The following is a 17,047-nucleotide window of genomic DNA, read 5'->3' on the forward strand; positions in this document are numbered from 1 at the left end:
TTTTTTTAATGGTACTTTAAGTTCTGGGGTACATGTGCAGAATATGCAGGTTTGTTACATAGGTATACATGTGTCATGGTGGTTGGCTACATCAATCACCCCATCATCTACATTAGATATTTCTCCTAATGCTATTTCTCCCCTAGCCACCCCCCCCACATCCCAACAGGCCCTGGTGTGTGATGTTCCCCTCCCTGCGTCCATGTGGTCTCATTGTTCAACTCCCACCTATAAGTGAGAATATGCGGTGTTTGGTTTTCTGTTCTTGTGATAGTTTGCTGAGAATGATGGTTTCTAGCTTCATCCATGTCCCTGGAAAAGACATAAACTCATCTTTTTTTATGGCTGCATAGTATTTTTTGGTGTGTATGTGCCACATTTTCTTTATCCAGTCTATCATTGATGAGCATTTGGGTTGGCTCCAAGTCTTTGTTATTGTGAACAGTGCTGCAGTAAACATACATGTGCATGTGTCTTTACAGTAGAATGATTTATAATCCTTTGGGTATATACCCAGTAATGGGATTCCTGGGTCAAATGGTATTTCTAGTTCTAGATCCTTGAGGAATTGCCACACTGTCTTCCACAATGGTTGAACTAATTTACACTCCCACCAACAGTGTAAAAGCATTCCTATTTCTCCACATCCTCTCCAGCATCTGTTGTTTTCTGACTTTTTAATGATCACCATTCTAACTGGCTTGAGATGGTATCTCATTGTGGTTTTGATTTGCATGTCTCTAATGATCAGTGATGATGAGCTTCTTTTCAGATGTTTGTTGGCTGCGTAATGTCTCCTTTTGAGAAGTATCTGTTCATATCCTTTGCCCACATTTGGATGGGGTTGTTTTTTTCCTGTAAATTTTTGTAGATTCTTAATATTAGCCTTTTGTCAGATGGGTAGACTGCAAAAATTTTCTCCCATTCTGTAGGTTGCCTGTTGATGCTGATGACAGTTTCTTTTGCTGTGCAAGAAGCTCCTTAGTTTATTTAGATCCTATTTGTCTATTTTGACTTTTGTTGCCATTGCTTTTGGTGTTTTAGTCATGAAGTCTTTACCCATGCCTATGTCCTGAGTGGTATTGCCTAGGTTTTCTTCTAGGGTTTTTATGGTTTTAGGTCTTACATTTAAATCCTTAATCTATCTTGAGTTAATTTTTGTATGAGGTGTAAGGAAGGGATCCAGTTTCAGCTTTCTGCATATGACTAGCCAGTTTTCCCAACACCATTTATTAAATAGGAAATCTTTTTCCATTTTTTGTTTTAGTCAGGCTTGTCAAAGATCAGAAAGTTGTAGGTGTGTGGGGTTATTTCTGAGGCCTCTATCTGTTCCATTGGTCTATATATCTGTTTTGGTACCATAACATGTTGTTTTGGTTACTGTAGCTTTGTAGTACAGTTTTAAGTCAGGCAGCATGATGCCTCCAGCTTTGTTTTGTTTTGTTTTGTTTTGTTTTGTTAGAATTGTCTTGGCTATGCAGGCTTTTTTTGGTTCCATATGAATTTAAGGTGTTTTTTTTTTCCAATTCTGTGAATAAAGTCAATGGTAGCTTCATGGGGATAGCATTTAATCTATAAATTAATTGGGCAGTATGACCATTTTCACAATATTGATTATTCCTAACGATGAGAATGGAATGTTTTTCTATTTGTGTGTGTCCTCTCTTATTTCCTTGAGTAGTGGTTCGTAGTTCTCCTTGAAGAGGGCCTTCACATCCCTTGTAAGTTGTATTCCTAGGTATTCTATTCTCTTTGTAGCAATTGTGAATGGGAGTTCACTCATGATTTGGCTTTCTGTTTGTTTGTTATTGGTGTATAGGAATGCTTGCGATGTTTGCACATTGATTATGTATCCTGAGACTTTGCTAAAGTTGCTTATCAGCTTAAGGAGATTCAGGGATAAGACAATGGGGTTTTCTAAATATACAATCATGTCATCTGCAAACAGATAACCTGACTTCTTCTCTTCCTATTTGAATAGGTTTTATTTCTTTATCTTTCCTGATTGCCCTGTCCAGAACTTCCAATACTATGTTGAGTAGGAGTGATAAGAGAGGGCATCCTTGTCTTGTGCTGGTTTTCAAAGGGAATGCTTCCAGCTTTTGCCCATTCAGTATGATATTGGCCGTGGGTTTGTCATAAATAGCTCTTATTATTTTGAGATACATTCCATCAATACCTAGTTTATTGAGATTTTTTAGCGTGAAGCATTGTTGAATTTTGTTGAAGGCCTTCTCTGCATCTATTGAGATAATCATGTGATTTTTGTCATTGGTTCTGTTTATGTGATGGATTACATTTATTGATTCACGTATGTTGAACAAGCCTTGCATCCCAGGGATGAAGCTGATTTGACCGTGATGGTTAAGCTTCTTGATATGCCATTGGATTTGGATTGCCAATATTATATTGAGAATTTTCGCATTGACGTTCATCAGGGATATTGGCCTAAAATTTTCTTTTTTAGTTGTGTCTCTGCCAAGTTTTGGTGTCAGGATGATGTTGGCCTCATAAAATGAGTTAGGTAGGATTCCCTCTTTTTCTATTATTTGGAATAGTTTCAGAAGGAATGGTACCAGCTCCTCTTTGTACCTCTCGTAGAATTCTGCTGTGAAACTGTCTTGGTTCTGGCCTTTTTTTGGTTTGTAAGCTACTAATTTTTCTCTCCATTTCAGACCTTGTTATTGGTCTATTCAGGGATTCGAATTCTTTCTGGTTCAGTCTTAGGAGGGTGTAAGTGTCCAGGAATTTATCCACGTCTTCTAGATTTTCTGTTCTATTTGTGTAGTGGTGTTTAGAGTATTCTCTGATGGTAGTTTGCATTTCTATGAAATTGGTGGTGATATCCCCTTAATCACTTTTTATTGCATCTATTTGATTCTTCTCTCTTTTCTTCTTTATTAGTCTTGCTAGTGCTCTATCTATTTTGTTGATCTTTCCAAAATAGCGCCTCCTGGATTCCTTGATTTTTTCTGAAGTTTTTTTTTTTGTGTCTCTATCTCCTTCAGTTCCGTTCTGATCTTAGTTATTTCTTGTCTTCTGCTGGTTTTTTAATCTGTTTGTTCTTGCTTCTCTAGTTTTTTAATAATTGTGATGTTAGGGTGTTGATTTTAGATCTTTCCTGCTTTCTCTTTTGGGCGTTTAGTGCTATAAATTTTCCTCTACATTGCTTTAAATGTGTCTCAGAAATTCTGGTATGTTGTGTCTTCATTCTCATTGGCTTCAAAGAACATCTTTATTTCTGCCTTCATTTTTTTTATTTATCCAGTAGTCATTCAGGAGCAGATTGTTCAGTTTCCATGTGGTTGTGCAGTGTTGAGTGAGTTTCTTAATCCTGATTCCTAATTTGATTGCACTGTGGTCTGAGGGACTGTTTGTTGTGATTTCTGTTCTTTTGCATTTGCTGAGAAGTGTTTTACTTCCAATTATGTGGTCAGTTTTAGAATAAGTGTGATGTGGTGCTGAGAAGAATGCATATTCTGTTGATTTGGGGTGGAGGGTTTTGTAGATGTCTGTTAGATCCGCTTGGTCTAGATCTGAGTTCAAGTCCTGGATATCCTTGTTAATTTTCTTTTTTATTGATCTGTCTAATATTGACAATGGGGTGTTAAAGTTGCCTGCTATTATTGTGTGAGAGTCTAAGTCTCTTTGCATGTCTCTAAGAACTTGCTTGATGGGGGTGCTTCTGCATTGGATATGTATATATTTAGGATAGTTAGCTCTTCTTGTTGCATTGATCCCTTTAGCATTATGTAATGTCCTTCTTTGACTCTTTTGATCTTTGATGATTTCCAGTCTGTTTTATCAGAGACTAGGATTGCAACTCCTGCTTTTTTATTTTTGTGATTCACTTGGTAAATATTCCTGTAAAATAAAGGTATTTTGAGCTGATGTGTGTCTTTGCATGTGAAATGGGTCTTCTGAATTCAGCAAACTGATGGGTCTTGACTCTTTATCCAATTTGCCAGTCTGTGTCTTTTAATTGGGGCATTTAGCCCATATACATTTAAGGTTAATATTGTTGTGTAAATTTGATCCTGTCATTATGATGCTAGCTGGTTATTTTGCCCATTAGTTGATGCAGTTTCTTCCTAGCATCGATGGTCTTTACCATTTGGTATGTTTTTGCAGTGGCTGGTAATGGTTGTTCCTTTTCATGTTTAGTGCTTCCTTCAGGAGCTCTTGTAGGGTAGGCCTGGTGGTGACAAAATCTCTCAGCACTTGCTTATCTGTAAAGGAATTTATTTCTCCTTCACTTATGAAGCCTAGTTTAGCTGGATATGAAATTCTGGGTCAAAAATTCTTTTCTTTAAAAATGTTGAATATTGGCCCCTACCCTCTTCTGGCTTGTAGGGTTTCTGCCGAGAGATCCACTGTGAGTCTGATGGGCTTCCCTTTGTGGGTAACCCAACCTTTCTCTCTGGCTGCCCTTAGCATTTTTTCCTTCATTTCAACCTTGATGAATCTGACGATTATGTGTCTTTGGGGTGCTCTTCTTGAGGAGTATCTTTGTGGTGTTCTCTGTGTATCCTGAATTTGAATGTTGTCCTACCTTGCTAGATTGGGGAAGTTGTTCTGGATAATATCCTGAAGAGTGTTTTCCAACATGATTTCATTTCCTCTTCACTTTCAGGTACACTGATCAAACATTGATTTGGTATTTTCATGTAATCCCATATTTTTGGAGGCTTTGTTCATTTATTTTCACTCTTTTGTCTCTAAGCTTGTATTTTTGCTTTATTTTGTTGAGGTGATCTTCAATCTCTGATATCCTTTCTTTCATTTGATTGATTCAGCTATTGAAACTTGTCTGTGCTTCACAAAATTCGTGTACTGTGTTTTTCAGCTCCATCAGTTCATTTATGTTCTTCTCTAAACTGGTTATTGCAGTTAGCATTTTGTCCAACCTATTTTCAAGGTTCTTAGCTTGCTTGCATTGGGTTAGAACGTGTTTTCTTAGCTCAGAGGAGTTTTTTATTATCCACCTTCTGAAGTCTGCTAGTGTCAATTCATCAAACTCATTCTCTGTCCAGTTTTGTTCCTTTGCTGGCGAGGAGCTGTGGTCCCTTAAAGGAGAAGAGGTGTTCTGGTTTTTTGAGTTTTCAGCCTTTTTGTTCTGGTTTCTTTTTATCTTCGTGGATTTATCTACCTTTGGTCTTTGAGGTTGGTGACCTTTGGATGCAGTTTCTGAGTGCACGTCCTTTTTGCTAATGTTGAAACTATTTCTTTCTGTTTGTTAGTTTTTCTTCTAACAGGCCCCTCTGCTGCAGGTTTGCTGGAGTTCTGTGGGGGTCCACTCCAGCCTCTACTTTCCTGGGAATCACCAGTGGAGGCCGCAGAACAGCAAAGGTTGCTGCCTGTTCCTTCCACTGGTAGCTTTGTCCCAGAGGGATACCTGCCAGATGCCAGCCAGAGCTCTCCTGTATGAGGTGTCAGTCAGCCCCTACTGGGAGATGTCTCCCAGTAGGGTACATGGGAACTCTGTGTTGGGAAATCCGCTGCTGTCTTCAGAGCTGCCAGGCAGAGATGTTAGGTCTGCTGAAGCTGTACTCACTACCACGCCCTTTTCCATGAAGGTGGGACTTTTCTCTGTCCCATGAAGTTGGGGGCTTTGTTTATAAGTCCCTGATGGGCTGCTACCTTCTATCAGGGATGCCCTGCCCAGCAAGGACATCTAGTGAGGCAGTCTGCCTGTAGCTGCTGAGCTGTGTTGGGTTACACCAGTTCAAACTCCTGACAGCTTTGCTTACACTGTGGGGTTGAAACTGCCTACTCAAACCTCAGCAATGGTGGCCACCCCACCCCCTACAGAGCTCGAAAGTCCCAGGTGGAGCTCAGACTGCTGTATTGGCTATAAGAATTTCAAGCCAGTCTATCTTAGCTTGCTGGTCTCCGTGGGGGTGGAACCCGCCAAGCCAGACCACTTGGCTCCCTGGCTTCAGCCCCTTTTCCAGGGAGTAAATGGTTCTGTCTTGCTGGCATGCCAGGCACCACTGGGTTAAAAAACAAACAAACAAACAAACAAACAAAAAAACCCTGCTGCAACTAGCTCGGTTTCTGCCCAAACGGTTGCCCAGTTTTTGTGCTGGACAGCCAGGGCCCTGGTGGTTGTGTAGGTACTGGAAGGAATCTCCTGGTCTGCAGGTTGTGAAAACTGTGGGAAAAGCACAGCATCTGGGCCAGAATGCAGGGAGCAGTCCCAACATCCATCTTGCCCTTTCTCCTGTCTTATTAATCTCTAGGATTTATATTTGATTTCTAACAGATTGTTTCTGTTTCTTTGTCAAACTTCTTGGTTTATTCATCTATCATTTTCCAAATTTCAGTTACTTTTTTATCTGTATATTCTTATAGTTCATCAAAATTCTTTAAGAGAATTATCCTGACTTTTTTTTTTTTTTGGCCAGTTATTACATAAATCTACATTTCTTTATGGTCCACACTTCCCTGATTCTTTCTAATCCTTATGTCCTCGTGTCGGCATCTGCACATTTGAGGTGACTGCCACCTCTTCCAGCCTTCACAGGTATTCATCCACAGAAATTAACCTTACTATTTAGCTTAGCCTGTGATTCTCGATAGGCCAGCTGGTAGTGACTGGAGGCAGGCAGAACTTGCTGTCAAGTTCTCTAGTTGGGTAAGCTGATGCCTTATCTCTGAGATTAGGTTGGGCTGCTGGCTAAGCTCTACTGTTCAGCGAGACCACTGGGTTGGCTTTGTAATCATGTGGAACTTCTGACTGGGCACTGCAGTTACCACTAATGAGGCCAGGTCACAGTATATATTCCCTGGCCAAGCACTTTTGCTATTTGAGTTCTGCAGTTGGAGAAGACTGCAGGATGGACCCAAAGGCAAGGCAGAATGCTGCTCAGGATGAACTAGACTAGAGGCTGTGCTCAGTAAAAATGCCTGGGGCTTGCTTTCCAGCTTTGGGGTGAGCTCTGGAGTTGGTTCAAACTGCTGTGTGGTCTCCTATGTTGTGCAGGTCCAGCCCCTGTGCTTTGCAAAAATGTGTGGTGGCCGGTATCTCCCTGCTTGCCTAGAGCCTTGGGTGGGCTTTGTGGCTTTTAAGTGTCTGGCCTCCCATGTCAAGTACATGTGGCCTTTGTGCTTTGCCTAAATGCACTGTGGTGGGAATTTTCATGCCTGAGTAAGGCCTTGGCATGGGCTGTGAGGCAGGTCACAGAGATTGGCCATCTAGCTACTCAAGCCAGTTTCAATAACTTCTACGAGAAACTAGCTGAGGTTTGTGGGTCGATTCTGCCATTGGCTGGCACTTCTGACTGGGCACCACCACTAGCAGGAACAGAGCTACCCCAACAATCCATGTTATCATCACTGTGACCTCTGTTTCATTTCTTTGTTTCCATCTGACCCAAGACAGTCTAGTCTTGCCTCTACTTTCAGTGTTCCCCATGAGAAAGTGCCAGAGTGGGATTCCTGGGAAACATTTTAGAATGCTAGGGAAGCTGGATGTCCATCTCTGGCTCTCTTCTCATTGTAGAAATTATGCATCAAAGTGAATCTTCTCTTTGTGGTGCCGTGTGGACTTGGGGGAGGGGAAGGAGCAAAGTGGTCAAAACAAGACCACACTTCTTACCCTTCTAATGTGGTTTTTATTTGGTTCTATGGTCCACATAGGTGTCTCAGGCTCATTCCTAAGTTTTGGAGTTTTCACAAAGGTGTTCTCGTCTGTGGATGGTTTCTAGTTGAACTTTCTGTTGGGGAGACATGAAGCCTGGGACTTCCTATTCTGCCATCTTGCTGCTATCACTCTCTGGCCTAATTCTTGATGTGGGACCTACAACACAGCTCCCTACCCACTACACTAGGGGGAAAACTCAGAAGGAGGCCCCAGGGGGCAGGGTCTCTAGAGCCTCCAATAGCTCATTATTTCTACGGAGATTTGACACTGACACTATCCTGGGTCTCAGTAACAGCCATCAGGACCTGTGTTCCTGTCTATGCCTGCTTTGGTTTGTTTTATTCACCTTTTTTATGTAAAACAACATAGTGGTTGGGATTTTTGAGGGGGGAGATTCATTATATTGGCACTAATTAATTCCATTTTGATTACCATATTATGTTAACATTAACTTTTTCACTTACTGTTTCTTGTTCATAGTTTTCATTCTTGTTTACTTTGGGTGGGACAGTGAATGACATCCTTCAGTTATGATTAAAGACAATTGTTCTAATATTGGAGGTGACAGGGATATTTTAAAAGCCTTGTTTCATTACTATTTGATGTATGCTAACACTAGTTGAATTTCTGAAACCGTTTCACATTTCCTGATTTCAACTGCTATTATAATGAACTGAGACTCAGATGAATCATGTTTTTCATTAAACTTTTCATTTTGAGATAATTGTACACTTAAAGCTGCTTTTTAAATAGTAGTTTTTATTTTAAAACAATTTTAGACTCACTGGAAGTTGCAAAATAACACAGAGTTCTGAGTACCTCCAAGTAAGCTTTCTCCAATGGTAATATACGTAGCTATGAAGACCAAAACAGGAAAATCAACATGGATACAATTAACTGGATTACAGGCCTAATTCATATTTTACTAGTTCATATATGTACTAATTATAATATGTGCATGTCTGTAGTTTTTTGCAATTTTATTACATGTATAGACTCATATAACCACCATCATCATCAAGATACTGCTCCATCGCCATGAAAGAACTCCCTCATGCTATACCATTATGGTCAAACCCTCCATCCTCTTCACTAATCCCTGGCAACCACTTATGTTTCCTCCATCTCTGTAGTTTTATCATTTTTGAATCATATATTATGTAATCTTTGAGTCTGACTTTTTTCACTCAATAAAATGTCCATAAAATTCATCTGGACCGTTATGTGTATCAAGAGTTTGCTCCTTTTTGTTATTGAGTAATATTCTATTTATAGCTGCAATTGGACATTTTCTTACAGTGTTGGAGGATGGGAAGATCCCCTACCCATCCTCCAACAACAAGAAAACCAGTCACATGGTTTTCTTCCTGTAAATCCCTGTGAACTTTCACTACATCACTCCTTGGGGCTGAGGACTGATGGGTTGATCACCTGTTCCCACCTAGTGTATTCCTGAGATGCTACACGATAGGCCACATCCCTTTCCCCCTCCTAAGAATGTCTACACTCAGGTAACCAGGTACACACAAACATGGACTTGAAATAAAATAATTACATATATAGCTGTATATCAGATACAGTACTATGGTTTAAAAGTGAATGTTCATATTGCCAAGTGAAAGAAGCCAGTTTAAAAAGACTACATATTCTATGATTCCAACAATATGATATTCTGGAAAAAGCAAAACTATGGTGACAGTAGAAAGATCAGTGATTGCCAGAGATTCACAATGAGGGACAGATGAATTGGCGGAGCACAGAAGCTTTTTAGGGCAATGAAAGTACTCCATATGATACAGTAAAGGCAGATACAGATACATGTCATTATGCATTTGTCAAAATCCATACAATGTACACCACCAAGAGAGGACTTTAATGCAAACAGGGGACTTTGAGTGATGATGATGTGTCCATATAGGCTCTCTGACTGTGACAAATGTACCATTGTGGTACAGGATGTTGATGGTAAGGGAGGTGTACATGTGGAGGCAAGGAGTATATAAAAACTCTGTACTTTCTTCTCAGTTTTGCTGTGAACTTTAAACTACTCTAACAAATGAAGTCTATTAAAACAAAGATATAAATGTAGCACTGAAAGGATAGTGTTTAGTTAATACTATCACTATGATTAACCAGATCTCCCTTTTGTTGCTGTTAGTGTTTAATAATTTCTTTTGAAAACAGGAGAATAATTGACATAAAATAAACTGCATACATACAAAGTATTTAATTGATGTCCATGACCCATCCACTAACAAGATAATCAACATATCCATCATGCCCCACATCATCCTTTTGCTTGTTTGTAATCCCTCCTACACTTTCCCTTCAAGAAGCTACTGATTTGCTCTATGTTACTATAAACTAGTTTGTATTGTTTAGCATTTTAATGTCAACGGAGTTACACAATATGTTGAAAGGGAGTCTGCCTTCTTTTACTTGGAATAATTTTTAAAACTTTTCTTTTTTTTCATTTCACTTTAAATTTTGAAATACATGTGCTCAGCATGCAGGTTTGTTACATAGCTATACATATGCCATGATAGTTTGCTGCACCCATCAACCCCCCTTCTAGGTTTTAAGCCCCACATGCATTAAGTGTTTGTCCTAATGCTCTCCCTCCCCTTGCCTCCCACCCCCTGACAGGCCGTGGTGTGTGATGCTCCCCTCCCTGTTGTCATGTGTTCTCATTGTTCGACTCAAACTGAAGAGTAAGAACATGCAGTGTTTGGTTTTCTGTTCCTGTGTTAGTTTGCTGAGGATGATGGTTTCCAGCTTCATCTGTGTCCCTGAAAAGGACACGAATTCATTCATTTTTATAGTTGCATAATATTCCATGGTGAATATGTGCCACATTTTCTTTATCCAGTCTATCAATGATGGGCATTTGGGTTGGTTCTAAGTCTTTGTTACTGTAAATAGTGCTGCAATAAACACACATGTGCATGTGTCTTTATAGTAGAATGATTTATAATCCTTCAGGTATATGCCCTATAATGGGATTGCTGGGTCAAATCTTATTTCTGGTTCTAGATCCTTGAGGAATCGCCACACTGTGTTCCACAATGGTTGAACCAATTTACACTCCCACCAACAGTGTAAAAGCATTCCTATTTCTCCACATCCTCTCCAGCATCTGTTATTTTCTGACTTTTCAATGATCACCATTCTAACTGGAGTGATATAGTATCTCATTGTGATTTTGATTTGCATTTGTCTAATGACCACTGATGAACTTTTTTCAATATGTTTGTTGGCTACACAAATGTCTTCTTTTGAGAAGTGCCTGTTCATATCCTTTGCCCACTTTTTGCTGAGGTTGTTGGTTTTCTTCTTGTAAATTTGTTTAAGTTCCCTGTAGATTCTGGATATTAGCTCTTTGTGAGTTGGATAGATTGCAAAATTTTTCTCCCATCCTGTAGGTTCACACTGATGATAGTTTCTTTTGCTGTGCAGAAGCTCTTTAGCTTAATTACATTTCATTTGTCAATTTTGGCTTTTGTTGTGACTGCTTTTGGTATTTTAGTCATGAATTCTTTGCCTGTGCCTATATCCTGAATGGTATTGCCTAGGTTTTCTTCTAGGGTTTTTACGTTTTATGTTTAAGTCTTTAATCCATTTTGAGTTAATTTTTGTATAAAAGGTGTAAGGAAGGGGTCCAGCTTTAGTTTTCTGCATACGGCTAGCCAGTTTTCCCAGCACCATTTATTAAATAGGGAATACTTTCCCCATTGCTTATTTTTGTCAGTGGGGTTTTCTAGATATATAATCATGTCATCTGCAAACAGAGACAATTTTACTTCTTCTCTTCCTGTCTGAATACACTTATTTCTTTCTCTTGCCTGATTGCTCTGACTGGAACTTCCAATACTATGTTGAATAGGAGTGGTGAGAGAGGGCATCCTTGTCCTGTGCTAGTTTTCAAAGGGAATGCTTCCAGCTTTTGCCCATTCAGTATGATACTGGCCGTGGGTTTGTCATAAATAGCTCTTATTATTTTGAGAAACATTCCATTAATACCTAGTTTATTGAGAGTTTTTAGCATGAAGTGGTGTTGAATTTTATCAAAGGCCTTTTCTGCATCTATTGAGATAATCATGTGGTTTTTGTCATTAGTTCTGTTTATGTGATGGATTACCTTTATTGATTTCTGTATATTGAATCAGCCTTGCATTCCAGAGATAAAGCCAAGTTGATCGTGGTGGATAAGATTTTTGATGGCTGCTGGATTCGATTTGCCCGTATTTTATTGAGGATTTTCACATTGATACATCAGGGGTATTGGCATGAAATTTTCTTTTGTTGTGTCTCTGCTAGGTTTTGGAATCAGGATGATGCTGGCTTCATAAAATGAGTTAAAGAGGAGTCCCTCTTTTACTATTGTTTGGAATCGTTTCAGAAGGAATGGTACCATCTCCTCTTTGTACCTTTGATAGAATTCTGCTTAATGTCAAACACCTCCTGTATTAGGTATCTGTCAATCCCTGTTGGGAGGTCTCTCCCAGTCAAGTGGCACGGGGGTCAGAGTTCCACCTGAGAAGGCAGTCTGTCCCTTAGTGGAGCTCTAGTGCTGCGCTGGGAGAACCCTCCTTGTCAGGATCTGCTGCTGTCTGCAGAGCTGGCAAGCAGGAACATTTAAGTTCACTGAAGCAGCACCAACGGCCACCCCTTCCTCCAGGTGCTCTGTCCCAGGGAGATGGGAGTTTTCTTATCTATAAGCCCCTGACTGGGACTGCTGCCAAGATGCCCTGCCCAGTGAGGAGGAATCTAGAGAGGCAGTCTGGCCACCGCAGCTTTGCTGCACTTTGAGTTCCATCCTGTCTGAACTTCCAGACCTCCTCATCACTGTCAGGGGAAAATCACCTACTCAAGCCTCAGTAATGACAGGTGCCCCACCCCCCACCAAGCTCATTTGTCACAGATCGACTCCAGACTGCTGTGCTGGCAGCAAGAAAGTCAAGCTAGTGGTTCTTAGCTTGCTGGGCTCCATGGGAGTGGGACCCACTGAGTGAGGCACTTGACTCCCTAGCTTCAGCTTCCTTTCCAAGAGAGTGAATAGTTCTGTCTCACTGGGGTTCCAGATGCCCCTGGGGTTAAAAAACAAAACAAACAAACAAAAAAACCTTCTGTAGCTAGCTTAATGTCTGCCCAAACAACTGCCCAGTTTTGTGCTTGAAATCCAGGGCCCTGATGTTGTAGGCACATGAGAGAATTTCCTGGTCTGCAGATTGCAAAAAACTATGGGAAAAGCATAGTGTCTGGGCCAGGTAGCACAGTCCCTTACAGCTTCCTTTGGCTGGGGGAGGGAGGCCCCCTACTCCTTGCACTTCCTAGGTGAGGCAACACCCCACTTTGCTTCTGCTTGCCCTCTGTGGGCTGCACCCACTGCCTAACCAGCCCCAATGAAATGAACAGCATACCTCAGTTGGAAATCACCTGCCTTCTTCGTTGGTCTCACTGGGCCCTGCAAACAGGAGTGGTTCTTACTCAGCCATCTTGCCAGATATTTCCAATGTTTTTCTTTATCACAAAATTAAATTTTAAAATATTGAACACTAAATAATTTTGTGTGTATAACAATAGTTTACTTTTTTTGTTTCTGAGTAGCACTTTATTTGCATGGATATATCACAATTTATTCCTCAGTTAGTGAGCTTTGTGTTGTTTTCAAATTTTGGCTATTACACATAAAGCTGCTATGAACATTCACATATATTGTTTTCTCTTGTAAAAATAATTGGAATGCAATGCTGGATCATATGGTTAGTGACTGTTTAACTTTTAAAGGAACTACAGAACTGTTTTCCAAAGTGACTATATTATTTGACATTTCCATGAGTAGTGTATGAATTTCCCTCCCTCCACATCCTCACCAACACTTGCTATGGTCAGTCTTTGTCATTTTGGTCTCTCTAACAGATGGTAATTGTATGTTGTTGTGGTTTTAATTTGCATTTCCTTAATGTTAAATGACATTGAGTATCTCTTCATGGGCTTATTTTTCATCTGTGTATCTTCTTTGTTGACAGGTTTTATCAGTAATGATGGTGGCTTTATAAAACTTTTGTTCTGTATCTAAGGAAATGATTATATGGTTTTCTTTTTCACTTTATTAATGTGCTGAATTATACTGGTTAATATTTAAATATTAAACCAACCCTGCATTTGTGGAACAAATCACACTGAGTAGTTATATGTCATCTTAATATATTGTTTAGTTTGATTTGCTAAAATTGTGTTTAGAATTTTTGTGTCTATGTTAATGAGGGATATGGACCTGTAGTTTCCCTTCCACTTCTTCTGTTTTCTTTGCCTGGTTTTGGTATCAGGTAATGCTGGGTTTATAGAAGCAGTTAAAAATACTCCCTCCTCTTTATCCTTTGAGCCTCACATAGCAGGTGTTCAATAACTATTCCATGGGAGATTTGGTATAGAGAAAAGTAGATTAATGTGGAGTAAGCAAACAGAGTTTATGATGGGAAAATGTATATTAAAAAATCATTAGTAAACACTGTGCCATCAAACCTGCAAACATGATTCACATTTATTATCTCTTTAACCTTTACCTGTGAGGTGGGAATCACTATCCCTGACTAACAAGTGAGGAGCCTGAGAGGTTGTGACTTGTTCAAGATCACTTAGTTGGATGGAGTTTTCACAAACTAAATCTAATGGGAGTCTATTCCATCCCCACTTCAGGGCAGCCATGACTTCTGGCTCCCAAAGGGACAGGCCAATTTCCCCTCATCTGGAAGCTGTCACTGCTGCTGCCAGAAGGCTTGGGACAGAAGAACCTCAGCTCCCTAAAGGAGAGTGAGAGGCATGACTCCCTGTGTGCATGCTATGGAGAGGAAGCTGGGGCCGCCTGTCAGGAGTACTCTCCTTTGGCTGTGTATGGGTCTGTGGTGTGGAGCCCTTTAAGCAGAGTCTTCTCTCTCTGATCCCCAGGGCACTGGACACAGGAATAGGGGAGTCCCATTTTCCTCTACATAGATCTCATGCTGGATATAGGGTCTCAACAAGCCTTCAAACTGACATGTCAAGCAACAAATGAGAGATTGGTCATTTATATTGAAGAAGGAGATGGTCCCACCCTCACAGTCCAGGAAGACCCCTACTCGTGTAGGAGGGGTTCTGGGGTTGAGGGTGATAACATGGGGATTGAATGTGGAATACAAATGTTCTCTCATCAGTCTGAAGACCCAGTACCCATTGTTGGGAGACAAAGTTGCACACGTCTCCTTCCTGTCCACATCATCCCTGCACACTCCGATGTACCACCATTTATTGTATCCCACGTCCCCCTCCCAGTAATGTTTCCCTGCCTGGAAACCCTGAGAAGCCACCACACTCTTCCTTGCAAATCTCTTCTCAGAGTAAGGCACCTCCTGGGGAGATCTTCTATGGGTTACAGTTTTCAGATCGGAAACGCAGAACTGTGGGTGAGCTGTCTCTGGGTCCAGAGTCACTTCCACTAGGGTGCAGTGGGGGAGAGAGGAAGCATAAGTTACTGAAGAGGAAATCTCAGCTGAAACAAGAGGTCTACCCTCCCACTGCAGACTGGCTCCGGGTAGGGTCTGGCCAGACCACCATCCCACCAGCCATGTCTTTTCTCCAGGGCAGCCCCCATGCTTAACTGATGCTTGGAGATGCTCAACCATGAGATGTTCAACTCTTCTATATCACTCAGCCCTCCCATGTAAGCCCACTGTTTGTGAGACCTTGAGTGACTCCAGGATTCAGCTTCCTTCCACCCACCAGTTCCTGCTGACTTCACTTCCTTCCCCTTAGCACAGACCCCTAGTGGTCAGCCACCAGTGCCCTCAAATCCCTGGAGTCTTGCCTGTGACCCCATTGGCTGACCCAGTCCCTAATCCTTTCCCTTCAAGTCCTGGGCCAAGAAGTGTATCTAGAGGGAACTGCACCCTGGGGTGCATTGGGGCATCACAGATTTGCTGTCTGCAGGCTGCGTGGGCTCCATATCTGTCACTGGTGATCTTCATACTCTATGCCCACTGTCACCTGCTCAGGCATTGGTACCTGCATGTTTCTGGGCCTCTCTCAATTCTGAAAACAAGCAGACAGAGCAGGCAGTTCAGTGCTCCCGTGGGGAACAAGATGCAGGGAGAGGGGAGAGGCCAAGGATTAGGACCCTTTTTGAGTGTCATGGGCCCTTCAGAGATCTGAAGAAGGCTATGGGGCCCCTATGCAAAATGCACCTCCCCCAGAATCTAGACAATTTCAGGGTCCCCATCACAAACTTGGTTCTGCAGGGATCCATGGGCCTCAGAGTATAAAAATTCATAGAGGGACTTGGAAGAGAAAGATCAATTGAGGGAGAAGAGTCTCTCACCTGCTTGTTTGTGTATCTTTCTCCAGTCTGAAACCAAAAAAAAGAAAAGTAAAACACAGAAGAAGCTGACATCACAGAGCAGGGTCCCAGGGAGGGTGTGGGAGGAAAGTCCTGCATGTGACAACAGTCTCACTCAGTTTATCTTGGAATTTCCACGAAATAAAAAGCAAATTATTTAATGGTTGCTACAGGACTGGATAAAGTTTCAAAGCATCAGTCCAGGGGAGGTTGAGGATCACCCACAGATTTTTCTCAGGTTTCTCACTGTGGTCCACACACCCTCAGAGCTCATGATCAACACTTCCCTTCAACCCCCTACCCCACCCCCACCACATACAGAGTGAACAAATGGACAACAGGCACAGACAATCTGTGGGGATGTCCAGGCCCTGAGGTTTATTCTAAGTCCTCCAGATATCAGAGGGGCAACTCATTAGCAATGGATGGAGAGAGTGAGGCAGCTGCTCTCCTCCACCCGCCAGTGCTTCCTGTCCAGCTTGGAGCCAGGGTCAAACTGTGGATCAAGGAGGGACCCAGGAGAACCATGTGTGGGAGGCTCAGGACGTGACACACACTTACCCAGTTCTGTCTGGATTTTCCCTGAAACAGAAACAGTATATTCAGTGGTGGGCATAGGAGTGTGCAAGGTACAAACACGATCCTGGCTCCTTGCACAGGTGGGATGAGCTGCAATTGTGAAGGGCAGGGCCTCTCCTAGAACACTTATATGTGCTTGTCTCCCCAGCTCCTGCATGGAGTGTAGCTGTCTGTGGTGGAGTAAGAGATCAGGAAGGTTCAGAATCCCAGCTGTGGAGGTGATCATGGAGATGGGTGAAGGTGGCTGGGTAGGAAGGCCAGGGTGGCATCATCCTCAAGGGGAGTGGTCACTCCCTACAAGAAAATTTGTTCTGGGGTGAAGACTTTTATTAACATTTTATCCGGAAGTGGATCCAAGATGGCCGTTTAGGAACAGCTCAGGATTGCAGCTCCCAGTGAAAGCGCAGAGGGTGAGTGGACGCCGTGTTTTTATTGCCCACAGACTAGGAAAT

The 17,047-nt window shown here is 41.6% G+C and overlaps 1 protein-coding gene across 1 annotated transcript in view; it reads right to left on the reverse strand.

Annotated features, from left to right (window-relative positions):
- Positions 1 to 13,735: 13,735 nt before the first annotated feature.
- Positions 13,736 to 17,047, reverse strand: part of BTNL3 (butyrophilin like 3) — a 42,589-nt gene continuing 39,277 nt past the window's right edge. Inside the window, 4 exon segments of the mRNA XM_017517513.1 lie at positions 13,736 to 15,119; positions 15,686 to 15,712; positions 15,999 to 16,025; positions 16,578 to 16,598. Of these exon segments, the coding sequence (XP_017373002.1) occupies positions 14,563 to 15,119; positions 15,686 to 15,712; positions 15,999 to 16,025; positions 16,578 to 16,598 (632 nt within the window). The 3' untranslated portion in view covers positions 13,736 to 14,562.

This window comes from Cebus imitator, unplaced genomic scaffold (assembly GCF_001604975.1).
Source record: "Cebus imitator isolate Cc_AM_T3 unplaced genomic scaffold, Cebus_imitator-1.0 Scaffold634, whole genome shotgun sequence".
Lineage (NCBI taxonomy): Eukaryota > Metazoa > Chordata > Mammalia > Primates > Cebidae > Cebus > Cebus imitator.